General features: G+C 42.2%; 1 protein-coding gene across 2 annotated transcripts in view; it reads left to right on the top strand.

The window, feature by feature from the left end:
• The window catches only part of REXO1 (RNA exonuclease 1 homolog), a 373818-nt gene extending 364073 nt beyond the window's left edge, over positions 1-9745 (top strand). For both annotated transcript variants that reach the window (XM_068233863.1, XM_068233861.1), the window contains one exon: positions 9480-9745. In XM_068233863.1, the coding sequence (XP_068089964.1) occupies positions 9480-9568 (89 nt within the window). In that variant the 3' untranslated portion in view covers positions 9569-9745. The remainder of the gene's footprint in view (positions 1-9479) is intronic.
• The last annotated feature ends 8808 nt before the right edge of the window (positions 9746-18553 follow it).

Raw genomic sequence — 18553 nt, 5'->3', positions numbered from 1 at the left:
GAACAAATAACCAGCTGCTTCCCCCCTTCCTCTGACATGATTTGTGGCTGTCTGCTGGCTGGAGAGGTCATGAATTCAGTGAAGTGTCCAGAGTCAGGCGCTCTGCAGCTAATGTAGTCTTAGCCAGCCTGCTGTCACTAGGTCCTGATTGATCTTTGCACTGCCCGGCCACATCTCTGCAGATCAGCGCAGAGATCCCAAGTAACGAGCGAGGCAAACAGTGCCCTGTCACAGCGCTGTATACAACACACACAGGCAGCTTCTGTGTGTGAAGTATACACAGCTGTGACAGCCAGAGCACTGCTCGCCACTCATTACTATGTGTCACCTCGCTGATTTGTAGATGAGGATATGGCCGGGCTGGCTGGTAATGCCTCGTCCTGCAGAAGCCTCCTCCTCTCCAGGCCGAGTTACCAGATGCTCTTGCAGCATAGAACTCAAAATGCTGAGGCACTGCTGGAGCTGGGGGCATGGATACATAAGTTAATTGGCAATTAGGTATAAAATAAAATACAAATATTTTTGGGGAAATAATGCTTTATAAAGTATATATAAGGGGCTAAAAGAATGAAGGCAGCAATATTTGGTCTCGGATTCACTTTAAATACTGGCTGCCTCAAGTCAATTGACTAATTAAAATGGCAAAGCGTTTGCATGTTGCATTCGCCTACCAGAATATGCAGGATCCACCTGCTCTTCCTGCAGGACGTGGCCCACGCAATATACATTACATATCAACAGGGGGGCCACGTGTAGGCATCCTTGTACCCCCAAGAAATGAAGGGCAGCGCAGATACCCCCCGCAAGGCATCCATTGCCTGGGAGTACCGCAACTGCCCCTCAGGGAGGAGGAAGTGAGAACCTGGCCGGTGCACCCCCCGGACATGACCGGTGCCCAGGTGGGACCACCCATGCTGCCCCCCCAAGTTTTAGAAGTGTACTGTGGAGAATGACAGCATTGTTTTACAAGTGAGTAAAGCTTTTGTGCATTACTTACACAAAAGGTAAAGTTAAAGTTAGTAGGACTTAAAAGTTTGGGTCAATACAATTAATATGATACTTTTATATTGTGCTAACACTTTCCACAGTGACAAGATATATTGAACAGTTAAAGGAAACCTGCAGGGGAAAAATTGTCCAATTTGGGTAATTAACTCAGGAGAGGGAAGTCTCTGGATCCTCCGTTTTCCTCCATTATTCTGTTCCAGCTCTATCATCGAATCTCTGCTACTGCGCATGCATGAGCTATCTGTGCCTGCACAGTAGCACGGATCCGATCGGGCTCGGCAGGCACAGTGCAACGGCGTTTCGGGAGTCTCCGCATTGGAACTGCCTGTTGGAGGAGGACATGGGAGAACCCAGAGGCTTCCCACTCACAAACTAAATATCTAAATTTAAACATCGCAAACAGGCAAGGCACTTTTCTCCTGTAAGACTCAAATCTCATGGGAAGCTTAATTTACAATAACACCAGCAATCTAATGGAAAGTTTTTAGTTTACAAGAACAGAAGTCATTAACAGTGGATACACTGCGTTAGCACATCAGTTGACTGCTAGATCTGTTTCCAAAGTAGTGGTAGCTTACAATGCACTGCTGCATGCTTTTCCAGAGCACAGCGGATCCATTGCCATTACATTGAGAAAGGGAGCACAATCTGCCTAGCAACTCATCTGCTGCCTGAGCACATACACTGTAAACGTAGTTTTATAGTTCACTCAGTAAGGTAGCTAGCTAACCTTTTCAGTTGTGTGCACTCAAGTCATTTTATTATTATTATTATTATCATTATTATCATCCACTATTCGTGGCTTGATCTGTAGTCTGTGTCTCAGGGAAAGGCAGTTAACCCACCAGTAGGTTTTTGAGATGAAACCTTAGTGTTTGGTGGAAACTTGGGGGAACATGCTCTCTCCATCCAGGCGGTGTCCTGTATGGGAATTGAACCTAGTGATGCAAGGTTAAAATGCTAGTAATGGTAGCACTCACTGGAAGACTGTATATGCTGTTGAGATTCCCTCTCAGGAAACGTACGGTGACGAGACAGAAGAATGCAGTCTTTAGAAACATATCATGACTGCAATTGAATGGGAAAACTAGTCAAATTAGTGGTGGCTTGTTAATGGTCTACAGTAGTCTTGCTGCAGCTCCAAGCAGGCAATCAAAGTTTGTTCTTGTACAGAACCCAGGTATAAACTGGTTAAGCATATCTCTATTTTCCTTCTGGCTGGTCAGGACAGTGACCACTTCAGTTTTAATATTACTTTTTTGTTTTAACCAGTGGTGGTGGCTGTACAACCTCAAAATGGCTTATGCTCTGGTTTTAGGCTTCAAAACCATTCAACAAAAATCAATCTCCTTGTAGCTTTATTTTAAACCTTAAGAGAGGAAGAAAACCTTTTTTGTTTTGATCTTTACCTATGAGAATGATTTCCAAAGTGCTTTGATTCTCCTATTGGACAACTCTTCTAAATTCTTATGAAAATTGTCAGCAACATAATTTCTGGCATTCATTCTTTTAGGACATTCCTGACCTTTATTGTTCTAGTAGCATGCAAAATTGCATGTGCACATTGGTTTCCTAACCATCACCTAAGTTGCTTTATTTATCACACCACTTTGTTCTCTTAAAGTGGATCCGAGATGAAAAACTAACTATAACAAGTAACTTGTCTATATATCTTATCTAAAGTTTAGATAGTTTACACAGCAAATCTAGCTGCAAACAGCTTTAATAGAATATGATTATTTCTTCCTGTGATACAATGACAGCAGCCATGTTGTTTGTAAACATTACACAGAGGCAGGCTTATCTGCATCTTGAGCAAAAGAAAAACTAATCCCCCCTCATCCTCCCTCCTCTCCTCTGCCTCTGAAATCTCTGGCTCTCCCCTTCCTCCTGCCCAGACTGCACTCCCATGAGCCCTTGCTAATGTCTATAAGTTCCTTGGCTCTCTGAAAACCTGTGGGCGAGTATTAAAACAAAAACAAAAAAGGATTTGGCTTCAGGAATGCCCTATATACAATAGGAAAGGAACACAATTATACAATAAGTAAAAGTTCATCTCGGATCCACTTTAAATGACCCCTATGTAAAAAAAATAAATTAGAATATTACATGACTTCATAGTAGAAAATAATCTTCTTTCTCAGCATCAACATGGGTTTACTAAAGACAGGTCCTGTTTGACTAACATGCTCGGCTTTTATGAGGTAGTGAATGCTAATATGGATATTGGGAATGCTGTAGATGTGATATACTTGGACTTTGCAAAGGCCTTCGACATTGTTCCCCACAAAAGTCTGGTGCAGAAGTTGAGGATGCAAGGACTGGGGAAGAGTCTGTGTTCATGGATAGGGAACTGGCTAATGGACAGAAAACAAAGAGTTGTGGTCAATGGATCGTACTCAAAATGGGAGACTGTTGGCAGTGGGGTCCCACAGGGGTCTGTTCTGGGTCCAGTGCTCTTCAATTTATTTATTAATGACCTAGTAGATGCAGTAGTGAGCAATGTTGCTATTTTTGCAGATGATACAAAATTGTGCAGAATCATCAACTCTCAGGAAGATAGTGTCATATTGCAACAGGATCTGGATAGGATGGCTATATGGGCACAACGTTGATGAAATTCAACGTTGACAAATGTAAAGTCATGCATTTTGGACGTACTAATGGACTAGCACCATACAAAATAAATGGGATACAGTTGGGGACATCAAACTTGGAGAAGGACTTAGGAGTACTCATTGACAACAAGTTAAATAATCGTACTCAATGCCAAGCAGCTGCAGCTAAAGCTAACAAAATTTTGGGATGCATTAAAAGGGAAATAAAAACTTGAGATGCGAGCATAATATTGCCCCTGTTTAACTCTCTAGTAAGGCCACATCTGGAATATGGAATTCAGTTCTGGGCACCACATTACAAAAAAGATATTGCAGTTTTAGAGCAGGTGCAGAGACGAGCAACAAAATTGATACGTGGGATGGAAGGTCTCGCTTATCAAGAAAGGTTAGATAAACTGGGTTTATTTAGTCTTGAGAAAAGACGCCTTAGAGAGGATCTAATTAACATGTATAAATACATCAGAGGGCAATATAAAAGCTTGGCGGATGAGCTTTTTGTCCCTAGGCCTTCTCAAAGGACTAGAGGACATGATCTGCGCATGGAGGAAAAATTTTTTAGCCATTTATTTAGGAAAGGGTTCTTTACAGTAAGAGTGATTAAGATGTGGAATGCATTGCCACAAGAAGTAGTTATGGCAAATTCTATACCTGCATTTAAAGGGGGCTTAGATGCTAGCCTTGTGTTGAAAGACATCCATGGCTACAATTACTAGGTAATGCCCAGTGATATTGATCCAGGGATTTTATCTGATTGCCATCTGGAGTCGGGAAGGAATTTTTTCCCTTTTGGGGCTAATTGGACGATGAATTGTAAGGGTTTTTTCGCCTTCCTCTGGATCAACAGGGATATGTGAGGGAGCAGGCTGGTGTTGTACTTTATACTGGTTGAACTCGATGGACGTATGTCTTTTTTCAACCTATGTAACTATGTAACTATGTGATGTGGGCTGAAACAATGCAGCACAGAGGCAAGCTTACAGCTTATTCAGTGTTTTAGTATTCTCCCCAGGAGGCACTTTTCCTTGGTCTTCTACAAATTATTTTTGCTGTTCTGTAAATATATTGTTGAATGTTTTCCCCACTAGAGGCAATAGGGAGCAGCAGTGGATAAATACAGCCTCTAGACCCCACCATTGTCAGTGCTAATTATCAGATGACCTTTGGACCATTATTAGGTAATACATCACTGTCATATGCACACAAACTTATAAGGGGGGCATTCATTTATAATGCATTCTACTCTGGAGCAACTTTTTTCCTATGCCAACACTTAGACTAATCCAACTCCACGAGGGGGGATTCTCAAAGTTCACTTTAATCTTTACAAACATACTCCCTGGAAAGGATCTATTCAAAGTTGCCAGACACCCTGCCTTTTCACTTGCACTATATTCTTGTAGCTGGATGATGCTACTGCCATCCAGAGTGTGCTTCTGAAAATAAAGGAATTCCTGAGAATACCCCATGAGAGGTTGGAGTAGCCCAAAACCTGCCCTGTTAGAGGTATCAAATCAATACAAGGTACTGTGACAATGGTTAATGGTTTATGGTTAATTTTACTTTTTTTCAAGATGGTCCTTTAATCAATCAATCCATTAATTGTCTTTGCATTATTATCATCTTTTACAATATTTTGTTGTACCTACTGAATCAAGCATGAAATGCTAGATGTTTTGTTTAATGTGTGGGTGGGATCTGATGTCTGACACAAAGAATGTACTGACACATATCTTGTTAAAGTAATCATCTCATTCATTCTATATGTATAGATTCAATAAACGGAGGTCAGAGTTCTCAATGATTATACATTTGTGTGGCTTTGTGGCTGCTCACAGTAATAGTGATAATGTGGTATTCAGTCTAGCAGAGGCGGTGTATGCCTGTGCGATTAACCATTCAATTGCAGCATGTGTTTAGGGACGCGCAGCCTTTCCCCCCTTTGTAACGATGTAACTGTCAGGTTAGCTGCTCCCAGCCCCTCCTCCTGAGTTTCCTGTTTGCATTCAATTCATATGCAAATCTGCTACTACTTATTATGCAAAGTGTGCAGAAAATCTATTTAGGTGCTGCACACTGAGCTGGTGGTCATTTCGGATGCAGCCTTAGTGGTATGCGCTGGCGTTCTCCTCGCTGTTCAAGCAAATGTAAGTTACACATTTTTTTTTGCTTAGCTGCTCCCAAAGTTTTAAATTTAGGCTAGGTCACTTGCCCGGAGGTTTGCCTCACGCAAGTGTCTAGTATAATATACTTTGCATGCAAACCATGTTGGAAGCTAAAGTTCCTCCTAGTTTAATAAATGTTAGCACTTGTCTTTGATGCAGGGCAGGGCCGGCCTTAGGTTTCACAGCGCCCTGAGCGTAACCAGGTTTTGGTGCCCCCCCCCCCCCCCCCAGGCAGATCCCCCCCTCAGTGTATATAGGCTACTAGTCTTGCAGATCCCCAAGCCCCCCCCCCTTCGTGTGTCTAGCCTAGGCATATTCCCCCTTTAGCATAGGGAGGTTGGGGATGGGGAACCTTACTTTTTTGCGGGTCTTCTCTTCTTCATACTGTCTGTCATACAGACAGTTTTGTATTGCAATCTGCAGACTCCAGTGTCAGTGTAGCTGGGATGGATTTTGGGAGCAGGAGAGGAGAAGATGGCCCAGGACTCATCACTCAGGACAGGAGGACAGGGCAGGGTGACACAAGTGCTGCCAGGGGCATAGCTAGAAATCATGCCCCCCAGTGTTCTCCCCAGGCTCTTTTAGCCGGGTGCTCCACCCGGCTAGTTTTGGTGAGCACCCGGCTGCTTTCTGCATAGGAGGAGATGAGCCGATAACAGAGTTGCACGCAAAAGCCCCAGCCCTGCATTCTCTCATCACACCCCGCCCAGCTACTATTTCATGCCACCCGGCTGGAAAAAAAATTCTAGGGAGAACACTGCCCCCCATCCCAAAAAAATTATTAGGCACCATTGTGTCCCCTCCCCCTGCACCAGTTTTAGATAGCAAGAGGTGCCACACGTATTAGGTAGCCCCCCAGTATTAGTTAGCCAGTGTGCCCCCCCCCAAGTTAGTACAGGTAGCCAGTGTGCTTTCTTCCCTCCCCTGTTAGTATAGGTGGCCAGTCTGCTTCCCCCATCCCCACCTATTAGTATAGGTGGCCAGTGTTCCCACCTCCCCCAGTTAGTATAGGTGGCCAGCTTTCACTCCCTCCCTCCCCTCTGGCCCCCTCCGTTAGTATAGGCGGCCAGCAGTGTGTAACAGAGAACTCACCTCTCCGGGCGGCTCCACTGGCGATCTATCACCTCCATGCATCGTGTCTCCACGATGACAGCGCCCCCTCTCGCCACATGGCCTTACGTCCGGTCACATGACAAGAAAGGACACTGTTGTCATAAAGACGTGAAGTATGGAGGAGCTGGTTGACCCGTCCAGAGAGGTGAGTTCCCTGCATTACAGAGGGCTAGTTCACACTTTGAATGCAAATTACGAATCACAATTTTGCTGCGATTTGCGTTGTGATTCCTGTTTAATAGAATGAGAATCACATCTCAATCGCCCCCAAAGTGCTGCATGCAACATGTTTGCGATTTATGCGAATCGCAAAGGCTGCAGTGAAAGTGATCCCATAGGAATACATTAGCAGCAGCGCTTTGCTGTTCAGTAGCGATCAGCAAAGTGCTGAAAAGCACGTATGTGTGAACCAGGCCTTCACTGAGCAGGTGAAGTGAAACTGGGGGAAGTACAAGATACACTTCATGCTGCAGGACATCTTCAAAACAAGGTGCTGGGAGACAGTCTGGCTCCGGGGAGGGGGGGGGGGGGGCGAGTTTGTGAGCTAGTCCCTGCGGAGCAGGCACGGACATTACTGTAATTAGAAAGGATTGCAATGCAGACTGCTCTGAAGAAGGATGCTAGGTGAAAAACAAAAAAAGACAGATCAACTTCTAGACGAAGGGACTTACAAGTAGAGGTATGTGCGTCACTGACTTCTAGTGATGTTTACACAAGTTCTTTTGAAGTCCGCTGACAGCCTACTGAGTGGCTCTCAGGGGGTTTACTGAATGAATGTACCAGCACAATAAAGAAAGAGATTTATTTACCTGTGTCATCTCTGCTGAGATGTGCACAGCAGATAGTCAGATGGTCTCCTGAGTCCCGTGCAGTGAGAGGAGGATGTGTGCGGAGAGGGGGGCAGAGCGGGCAGCACTCATCCCAGCCAGCATAACACTGTGCGTTGCAGGACATCTCTCTGTGCTGCTACTCTGGTCTGCCCAGTGAGAAGTCAGGTGATGTGCAGACTCGGAGTGCAGCACACACAGGCACCAGGGGGCGGAGCTACCACACGAAACGGAGCCAGCCGGAGCCGGTGCCTTCAGCCCAGCAACAAGTTAAAGAACAGATATGCAGCCAGGGCGGCAAGAGCGCCCCCCTGGAAGCCGGCGCCCTGAGCGATCGCACTGGTCGCTCAGGTCAAAGGCCGGCCGTGATGCAGGGCATGCATTTTTCAGTCTAGCAGAGGCGGTGTATGCCTGTGTGATTAACTATTCAATTGGAGCATGTGTTTAGGGACGCGCAGCCTTTCCCCCCACCTTTTCTTAATGTGGCATTTGTTTTGTTATAGTTATGTTGGGTGTGTTATTTCTCTTTAGCAAGGCATTGTAGACTAAGTGCTTGATTCATTAAGCTCCGCTGCTAGAGGAGCGCAAGCTATGCTGTGGTAGTGCAGTGTAGCGTGTGCTGGTAACTTACGCATGCTCCTTGTAACTAACGGATGCTCACTTGCCCTGGCCTGAGCCCCAGCGGACGGGCCCAGCGCCTTTATTGGACATGATCCTGGTGCTTGGACTGGCCCAGTAGGCTGCCTGTCTTGACAAGCAGCCCATTGGGCCAATCAACATGTGGGGATCATGTCCTAGAAAGCCACTGGACCCAACGGGGCTCAGAGCGGGACGAGTGGAGCAGCCATCAGGTACAAGGAGCGTGCGTAAGTTGCCTGTGTACGCCATGCTGCACTACCGCAGCACAGCGTGCACTGAGCTCGCGCTCCTCTCATTAATGACGATCTGAAGCGATTCTCGTTTGCTTTTCAAAATACATTTTTAGATAGTGCTATTTAATCTAATCTAAATTCTCCCCCCCCCCCTCTCTCCCCTCCATAGAGTGCCTCCCTGCTGCTAGGGAGGAGCTAGGGAGGTTTGCATGCATAGAAGGCCACCTGCACATGCACTGGTCCACCCACTGTCTGGCACACGCTGCAGTTGCCAGCTGTTGGTTTCACAGCACAAAACAAAGAAACCACAGCAGGATCGTGCAGCGTATCCAGCAGCTTCTGCAGCTGTGAGACTCTGTTTATCTATGCGAGGAGTCTCACAGCCTCGGGAGCCAGCCTGAGGGGCAGATTAATTATTAAAAGGGGGCGGGGAGGAGAGGCAGAGATTCATGGCAATTGACTGGTGAAGAGGCAGAGCTATTGTACACAGCTCGTGGAAGATAGTAAGTTCATTTCTGGGTAAATGAATACTCATTTTGAAGCGGGGATGCGGCAAAACAATCAGCATTATAATGCTTATGATAATTACAGTATAAAAAGAGGGGGGGGGGGGGGAATGCTTCATTGTATCTGTAAGTGCTGCTTGATGAATCAAGCTTGTTTTCACAATGTGCAGTGCAATCTGCATGATTACATGAAAGTCCACAGACTTTCATGTAATCGCTCACAGTACAGAACATGTTCTGTTGTGATTGTGACACACTTTGAAACATTCTAGCAGATTACGTGCAATTTGGTAAACTATAGTCATTGCACAATGCACTGGTGACTTTACCACTTAGTTATTGATTTTTTTTTCTTCCCTCCGGTCTCTGATAGTTGAAGGACATGACTCCAGTGAAGATGCTTGCTCCTGTATGGAACTAATGATCTGGCGTATTAAAGAAGATGCTAAAGTGAAACGATGAGTAATTTCCGAGATCGTATTAAACCTCAAGAAGTTTGAAAAAGATGTGGTCAAGAAACCTGAAGGTTCTGAAGCTTGTCATATGTGTCTTTTTGCCTGAAAATTCACAGAAATGTAAAATATGTATTTTCAATAATCTGACCAGCAAAATTGTGTTAAAGATGTTTGAATATTTGCAGTATGAGGAGTTGTTCGGGTCTCTTTTCCATTATCAGATTACCAGGGTGATTTGATCACTGATCGAATCTGCCAGAAATGTATGCCACCAACTTGTCTGATCGATCAAATTTCAATTTTGGCTTAAAATCAATCAGAAGTATTGATGGGACAAGACAAAATTTACTTTAATCAGAAGCGGAGTCGGAGTGATGGTCATAGCATTTACTTCATAAACAGTGCAAGCAGTTCAACCGCTTTTCAATAGATTCCCTGCAGTATGTTGTAGGAATCTATCACTATACAGTAAGATAGTTATTTATTATCGGTGGAGGGGTGGGGGAAAATTAAATGTGTGTATGGATACCTTAAAAAAGTGTAGGTGTACAATGAAGGGTAGTTGGATGTTTAACAGGGCTAAATAAAGGTCTATTCAGTTATGTTTTTTTTCCTCCATTTCAAAATTTCACTGCGCATTAGTAGCAGTTGTCAATGAGGTGCAAATCATTTTGATGTAAATAACTTCACCTCCAAGGGCTTTCCCCCTTAAAAAAACAGAGCAATTTTCACCTGTCAGCGCTCCTTCCATTCATTGCCTATAACATTATTACTACTTATCACAATGAAACAATCTATATCTTGTTTATTTTTGCCACCAATTAGGCTTTCTTTGGGGAGTACTTTTTCTACGAATTATTTTATCCTAACTGCATTTTAACAGGAAAAAGAATGAAAAAAAAAAGGAAAAAAATTCATTATTTCTCAGTTTTCGGCCATTATAGGTTTAAAACATGACATGCTACCGTAATTAAGGGCTCGTTCACACTATGAGCGTTTCCGGGTTTTTTTAAGCACTGGTGATTTTAGAAATCGCCCTAAAAGTGTTTGTGCTGGTTTCCTATAAGAGTGTTCACATGTGAGCGTTTCTATTTTTTTAAAATTGCAAACGTGCAACATGTACCATTTTCTGAGCGCTTTGGCTCAACGTAAGGTATAGGGAAATCGCAAAAGTGCTTGAAAAGGCGCTTTGTATAGCGATTTCCCGAGCACTTCTATGAATAAATACATTGGGATATGGAGGCTGGCATAATAATTTGCTTTTAAGCAATACCTGTTGCCTGGCTATCTTGCAGTTTATCTACCTCTGATACTTTTAGCCATAGACCCTGAAAAAGCATGCAGCAGATCGGGTGTTTCTGACATTGTCCGAACTGTCAACATTAGCAGCATGCTTGTTTCTGGTTTGATTCATACTCTACTGCGGCTAAATAGATCAGGGCTGCCAGGCAACTGGTATTGTTTAGAAGGAAATATGGCAGCCTCCATAATCTTTTCACTTCAGTTGTCCTTTAAGCTGATTTTATCTTAATTTTATACAAATGTATGCAGCTTGCAATTTGACCAATGAAATGCAGTAGGTAATGATTTTGGTTCAATGCCAAGTTGCATCATTTGCAAACAAAATAGCATCCAGTTTGCACCAGTTTAAAATTTTCAGCATCTCATTGACAATCTCTACTCTGGACCCTTGTCCTTCATTCTGAAAATAGTCTGCCATGTTTTAGCCTTTTCTTAGAACCTACAAAAGAAAAGAGAACTTAGGAAATACCCCTCTTTTATCCTCTGTGGCAGCAGATGCTGCAAAGGAAAAATTGCATGCTTTCCTTCAGGGGTGATCTCAGCAAAGCTCCTGTTTTACACACGGTCTACCTCACTCAGGAAATATATCCCATTGAGGGTTTTTAGCCCTAGACACTAATGTACAGAAGAGGAGATCACGGATTTGGTAATACAGTAGTCCTATTCTTTCAACAATGGCTGTTGGAAAGATTAGGGGAATCTTTCTTGTCTTTTCTGCATCTTCAGGAGGCTTGAAAAATCTAGGAAGGGACCAAAATCAATAATGTTCTGTGACTGCACTATTCATTAGCCCTTCGGTTAGTACTATTTGATCCAAGTTAACGGTCGGCAAATGTGTAATTAACCTGTAACTAAAGGTTTCCTTGCCAGATGACTAAATGATATATATTTGTAGATGTACCCACAGCAGTCCTAAGATTAAGAACTAAATTATTATACACACTGTGTAACATACTGCTCTACATTAAGCTAGGCACATATTATACAATGTTTTCAACAGATTAGATGTTAGATTCAATATAAAATTGTAATCTTCTAAAAATCTATCTTCCTAGCGTTAAGGATGAGTTTGACTCATTCTAAAAAAAATAATTGGAATTGTTAAGGATGAGTCAGGCTCTTTCAGTAATTACTATTACTCGCCCCTCAGCATCTCTTAGTGGCGTATCTAGAGATCATGGGGCCCCATAGCAAAAATTTCATGGGGCCTGCATATGTAGGTAATGCGACTTGCCCCTATCCTGTGGATATGAGGTAACTGGGTAATTAACATTCTCATGCAATCTACACTGCATATAGTTCATGGGCACTGAGGCAAAGTCAGAGGGTGTAGAAACACATGAAAGTTAATGGTGAATACATTAAGTACCCTCTGGGCCCCCTATGCTCCAGGGCCCCATTGCTGCTATGGATATTGCTACGCCCCTGGCATCTCTGGCATGTGGGATCTCTCGTCAGCACCTCGTAGCTTAACTGTGCGCATATTCCCATCTTCTTTGCGGAGATCTCCTCTTCTTCCTCCTTACTCTGCTTCCGGTCTCCAGGCGATTATGTCCCCTGACATGTCCCTCTGATGATGCTGTGTGGGTCCACTGGTGTCTAGCGCACACAGCATCATCACATCAGGCGGCAAATTTAAATTCGTATTGGATTCAATAGAATTTTTTATATTGGATCCAATACAGATTTTTCTAAGTGTAAAAAGAAAAAAACTATGGGCAGCACTGCCCATAGCAGCAAATAATAAAGTAAAAAATAAAAAAATGTAAAAAAACAATATATCGTATATTCTGGTGTATAAGACGACTGAGCGTATAAGACGACCCCCAACTTTTCCAGTTAAAATATAGAGTTTGGGATATACTTGCCGTATAAGACTACCCCTCTTCCAACGTACACCAAATAAAAATGAAAAAAAAAAAATCATATACTTGTGCTATGGATGAAGAGAACTTAGGAAAGATACTGGTGCTGTACTGTATGTGGTACCCAGTATATAACCGTATACATGTGATTGGCTAGTTTGATTGGTCAACTCTCCCTCTCCATAAGCAGATTGGTCAGCTCTCCCTGTTATTCAGAACGGTATGGAAGATTAGATTGCGCAGTGCCCATAAAACACGCCTCTTTCACCCGTCTGGCCCGCTCTTGTATCCTTTTCACCTCCTCCGCCTCTCAAATCTCGCACACGCTCGAGTCTGTCGCTTCACTACAGTCCTCAGCAGTGAGATCTGAGAGGCATTAACAGAATAGGGCTTTCCAGATGGGTGGAAGAGGCGTGTTTTATGGGCACAGCACAATCTTTCTTCCATACCCTGGGCGTCCCAGACCTTGCAGCATGAGCGATGAGCTCCCCCCAATATATGCGGCGACCACCGAATCTCCAGCACCCGGTAATCAGCATGTCGCACAAGTGCATCACATATTAGCATCGCGTAAACATCAGCATGTCCCGTATGTGCATCTCGTATCGGCATTGTGTATCACCCAGCATCAAAGACACCCGGAATATAAGACTACTTTTCAGAAGATTTTTCGAGGGTTAAAAAATAGTCTTATACACCAGAATATACAGTGTGTGTGTATATATATATATATATATATATATAATATATATTATGCTTTAAAAAAAATTGTACCGCTTTTGGTACAAAAATTGCAGGGAAATTAAATGCCGGGGAGGTTAAAGAGCTTTCCTGTTTGAAATTTTATTAAAATATTTATCAGGAATATCCATTCTTTTAGCAAGCCATGCTGGCAGTAGAGCTAAGGCTAGTAGAGCAGGCTTTCTCAATCTGGAACCCCAAGGTTTCTTGAGTACTCCACAGGGGTTACGCTGCATTTTACCCCATCATGGAGGAAGTATAATGGAGCACATTATAATAGGGAGCACTGAAAAAAGAAGCACTAAATTGGGGGTGAGAATAATAAAGAGCAGATTAATAAGAAGTGCTAGGATAAGGAGACAGTATAATGAGTGGCAGTGTTATAGGGGGTAGTGAAATAAACAGCCTCACCTACTTTTAAAGACCATTCCTCCTGTAAAATAAATGCAGGGATTCCTCAAGATCAAAAAAAAAAATGTTTGCAGGGGTCCCTTGAGATCCAAAAGTTACTTGCAGGGTTCCTCCAGGGTAAAAAGGTTTAGAAAGGCTGGACTGGAGGCTACATGAATCATATTCTCATTGCTTTGAACAGTATTTCTGCTAAAATTTTGGCTAATATTGATTAATACAAGGTGGTAGAATAGGTAAACCATAGATATCAGGAAGACAATGATTATCTGTTCTATCAAATATTAAATTAATACCAAACACAATTCATAGTTGCTCATTTTCTTTTGTGGATTTATCAGTATTTTCATTTCTATCCATTATTTCATGAATTATAGTCACCCCAAAAATGAAACCTTATGCTAATAAATTAAGTCAATAAGGCACATTAACTGTGTAAAATAAGACTTCTTTTTAGTTTAAAAAAAACACCCCTTGCTGAGCAGATTTATCTTGTTGAAATGGAAAAAGTGTTCTGAAACACTTCACAATGAAGATTCCAGTTTCACATCATAAGATGCTTGTTCAGGGTATATGGCTAAAAGTATTAGGCAGAGGCAGAGGATTAGCAGGATAGCCAGGCAACTGGCATTGTTTAAAAGGAAATAAATATGGCAGCCTCCATATCCATCTCCTCACAGTTGTACTTTAAATAATTCCAGTTGCCTGGCTGTCTTGCTGATCCTCTGCCTCTAATACCATAGCCATAGGCCCTGAACAAGCATGCAGCAGATCAGGTGCTTCTGATATTGTCAGATTTGACAAGATTAGCGGCATGCTTGTTTTTGGTATTATTCAAACACTACTGCAGCCAAGTAGGCCATCAGGCAGGGCTATCAGGCAACTATATACTATGTACAAAACTATATACTCTGTACAGCGTTGCGGTAGAGGTTTTAACAGCTGCAGCCTGAGTAGAAACAGTTCAAATAAGCCAGTGGAAACATTGATGGTGGTCAAAAAAGTGATTGGTTAGTCATTTTCAGATTATATGACAGATCAATGATCTAGAATTAAATCAGCACTAGCTGCTGTTAATCTGTAGCATATATTTATTAAGTGTACTTTCTGTATTTTTTTCTCCCTTCATTTTGGTAAAGGAATTGAGATTTTACTTGACGCTTCTTGTAGACATAAGAGTTTCCCAAACTGCTTTTTTTTAAAGAATGGATTGATCAAGAAAGTTTAAAATCCTGTTCTGAACTCCCCACTGTGCTGTTAATTTGTACATTCTAATATAATTCTGCTAAAATTGACTTATGGCAATCAGATTATGCCTAAACTCTGAACTGACTTTTTAGATCTGTGGTCCGCCTTAAAGGACAACTGAAGTGAGAAAAATATGGAGGCTGACCTATTTATTTCCTTTTAAACCCTACCAGTTGCCTGGCAGCCTTGTTGATTCTTAATGACTGAATAACACCAGAAACAAGCATACATCTGGTCAGATCTGACAATTATGTCAAACACATCTGCTGCATGCTTGTTCGGGGTCTATGGCTAAAAGTATTAGAGGCAGAGGATCAGCAGGATAGCCAGGCAATTTGTATCATTTAAAAGGAAATAAATGTCAGCCTCCATATACCTCTCACTTTTCCTTTAAAGTTTGAGAAACGTAAGCGTAAAACAAAAGACTGAAGCAGAGCCTTAGGTAACATAAACTTATGGTTCCCTTATGCACATATCCTGTTGCTGATTAACCGAGAATAGAATTTTAAAACAATAACCACTTAATGACAAATGGACGTTTATAAACGTCCAGTGTATTTGTGGAGAGTGCACCACCAGTTTGTTACTAAATGAGGCACATGTTGGTATCATTTTAACCGTGACGAGTTGTAGAATACATTTCGGTGGGTCTTAACCTTCTATGCCGCGCAGGAAGATATCTCAGCCCCTGGTGGGGCGATTTGCTCCATTTAAAATGCTGTACGCGCAGCTAGCACTTTGCTAGCCGCGCGTACAGCTTGATCGCCGCCGCTCTGCGGCGATCGCCCGCACGCTGCGGCGCCAGAGGCCCCCCCCCGCCAGAGCCCTGCGCTGCCCGGACCAATGAGTTCCGGGCAGCGCTATGGGCTGGATCGGAGGCGTCTGACGTCAGGACGTCGGCTGACGTCCATGACGTCATTCCGATCGTCGCCATGCCGACAGGAGAAGCCAAACAGGGGAGCGCGTTAAATACGCGTTCCCCTGTTTGCTATTGATGCCGGCGACAATCGCACTAGAGGGACACATGCGCGTCCTCTAGTGGTGTTTCATGTAGCTACCACTCTGGTAGCTTTACATGAAACAAATAAAAAAAAAGGATTTTTGCCTATATGGCAAAAAAAATTAACCGCCAGGAGGGTTAAAGCTTTGACACCCATCACATAAAAATAGCTATGGACAAACTCAATCCAACATAAAAAAGTCATTTTCAAAATGATGATAACATTTGAGAAAGTTGTAGAAAAACTCCAAGAGACATGTGGTAACATTTTAACTGTAATAAGTAGTAGAATAGAGTTTAGAAAGTTGTAGGGTTGAGGCCCATGTCTTGTGTATTTTTCTAAGTCACAAACTGAATCAAAGGCAATTCAATTTTTGCATATTCTGTACCAAAGTAAGACTTGTAAAATGAAAACAAAGTGACAGAATATGAAAGAAACATATATATACCTTAGGAACTTTGCTTTTTAGTATGCCATGAGGGTATATTACTATTATTTTTGTAAATAAGGTCTTATAATCATCAGTAGTGTACAATGAGAAAGCAAAAAATGGAAAACAGATAAAGGACACCTTTATTTCAAAATACAATATTGTCACCATACTTTGTGCTTTTAAACAATACCAGTTGCTTGTCAGTCCTACTTATCTCTTTGGCTGCAGCAGTCACACAAAGCTAAATGCAGCTAAATCACACACCTGAAACAAGCACGCAGCTAATCCTGTCTGACTTCAGTCAGAGCACCTGACCTGCAAGCTTGTTGAGGGGCTGTGGCTAAAAGTATTAGACACACAGGATCAGCAGGACAGTCAGGCAACTGATATTATTTTAAAAGGAAAAATCCATAACCTTCTCAGTTATGTTTCTCTTTAAGATGCATAAATTGATTTGAAGATTGTAGCGCTTGATAATTAATATTTCACAATGGCAGCAATAAGTTAATATAGAATCCGTAACTATATACCAAAAATATAAACAATAAAACTCATGCGCCTATGCATATATGATTAATGCAATATTTATTAAAAACCAATCAATTGATAAAAACTGCACACCATGAATCTGTACTCAGCCTCTTTCTAGTCACATGCCTGGGCAACATCAAGGGACCCAGGAAGAATTGCCTAGATTTCTATGCTGCCAATTTACTTCATACATGCGTGCATTAAATAAAATATAGAAACAACCTCCCTTTCTCCTTTAATCTATTGTTCCTCAAATCTCCAGAATCTAAATAGCCAGCATTATAGATCTTTCCATGCAGTGTTATTGTTTCTCCACTCAGCAATACTTTGTACTTGCACTTAGCGTTTATCTGTCTTTCAGAAAGCGTATACTGAACGCCACACGTTTCACAGTACAGCAGGATTTATATAATGTTCCTCCCTAGTGAGTTTAATCACAAGTGAGTTTGATCACAAAGATTCTTCTGCTACCTCAGTAGCTGACTCACGTTTACCGCACTGATCGGCAGTCCATTCGCTCTGACAATCTTTATATTGCTATAGCTTAAACAAACACGAATCGTTATATTGATACAGTGTAATAGCACGAACACTATTATGGAAGAAAACGGAAAGAAATTTGAGATTAGCACAGATCTATGGAAATATCGGGAGGATCGGTTGCAGAGGATTGAAACCTTTTTTCAGCATGATGAGAGCAAAATTAAAGTGGACTTCAGGGAGGAGGAGTTTATTAAATTCAATAGCCGAAGGTTGGAGAAACTCTTAGTTCAAGAGACCAAGAATATGTGGGAGATATTCTCTTTGGAAAAATACAGGGAACAGGGCAAATGCCCGCCTGGATTAGAAGTTTATAAAACTCTGGCATATGACTTACAATCTGAAGAAGTCCAGGCGGACTGGGATAGGATGTTTAGATCATTCTCTATGCAGGTTCTTGAATTTATAACTGAAGTACGAAAAATGCAAATCATAAACAGGAGTGAAGAGGTCAGAAATTTATATACTAAATTGGAACCACATGCTGAAACAGAGGTATTCAAAAATCTGGAACACAGCATCCAGGGGAGATTAATTAAACTGGAGGAGGAGATTATGTATCGTAAATTGAAGAAATTCTCCAGAGATACTGGAGAAAGGGAGGTTGTTTCTATATTTTATTTAATGCACGCATGTATGAAGTAAATTGTCAGCATAGAAATCTAGGCAATTCTTCCTGGGTCCCTTGATGTTGCCCAGGCATGTGACTAGAAAGAGGCTGAGTACAGATTCATGGTGTGCAGTTTTTATCAATTGATTGGTTTTTAATAAATATTGCATTAATCATATATGCATAGGCGCATGAGTTTTATTGTTTATATCTCTTTAAGATGCATCCAGCATGACGTAGTGGATATAGAACTCTTGCCTTGCAGTGGTGAGCAACAACTGCAAGGAGTTTATGTCCTTCCCCTGTCTACCCT

This window comes from Hyperolius riggenbachi, chromosome 1 (genome assembly GCF_040937935.1).
Source record: "Hyperolius riggenbachi isolate aHypRig1 chromosome 1, aHypRig1.pri, whole genome shotgun sequence".
In the NCBI taxonomy this organism is placed as follows: Eukaryota; Metazoa; Chordata; class Amphibia; order Anura; family Hyperoliidae; genus Hyperolius; species Hyperolius riggenbachi.
This window is presented reverse-complemented; position numbering and strand designations above follow the sequence as displayed.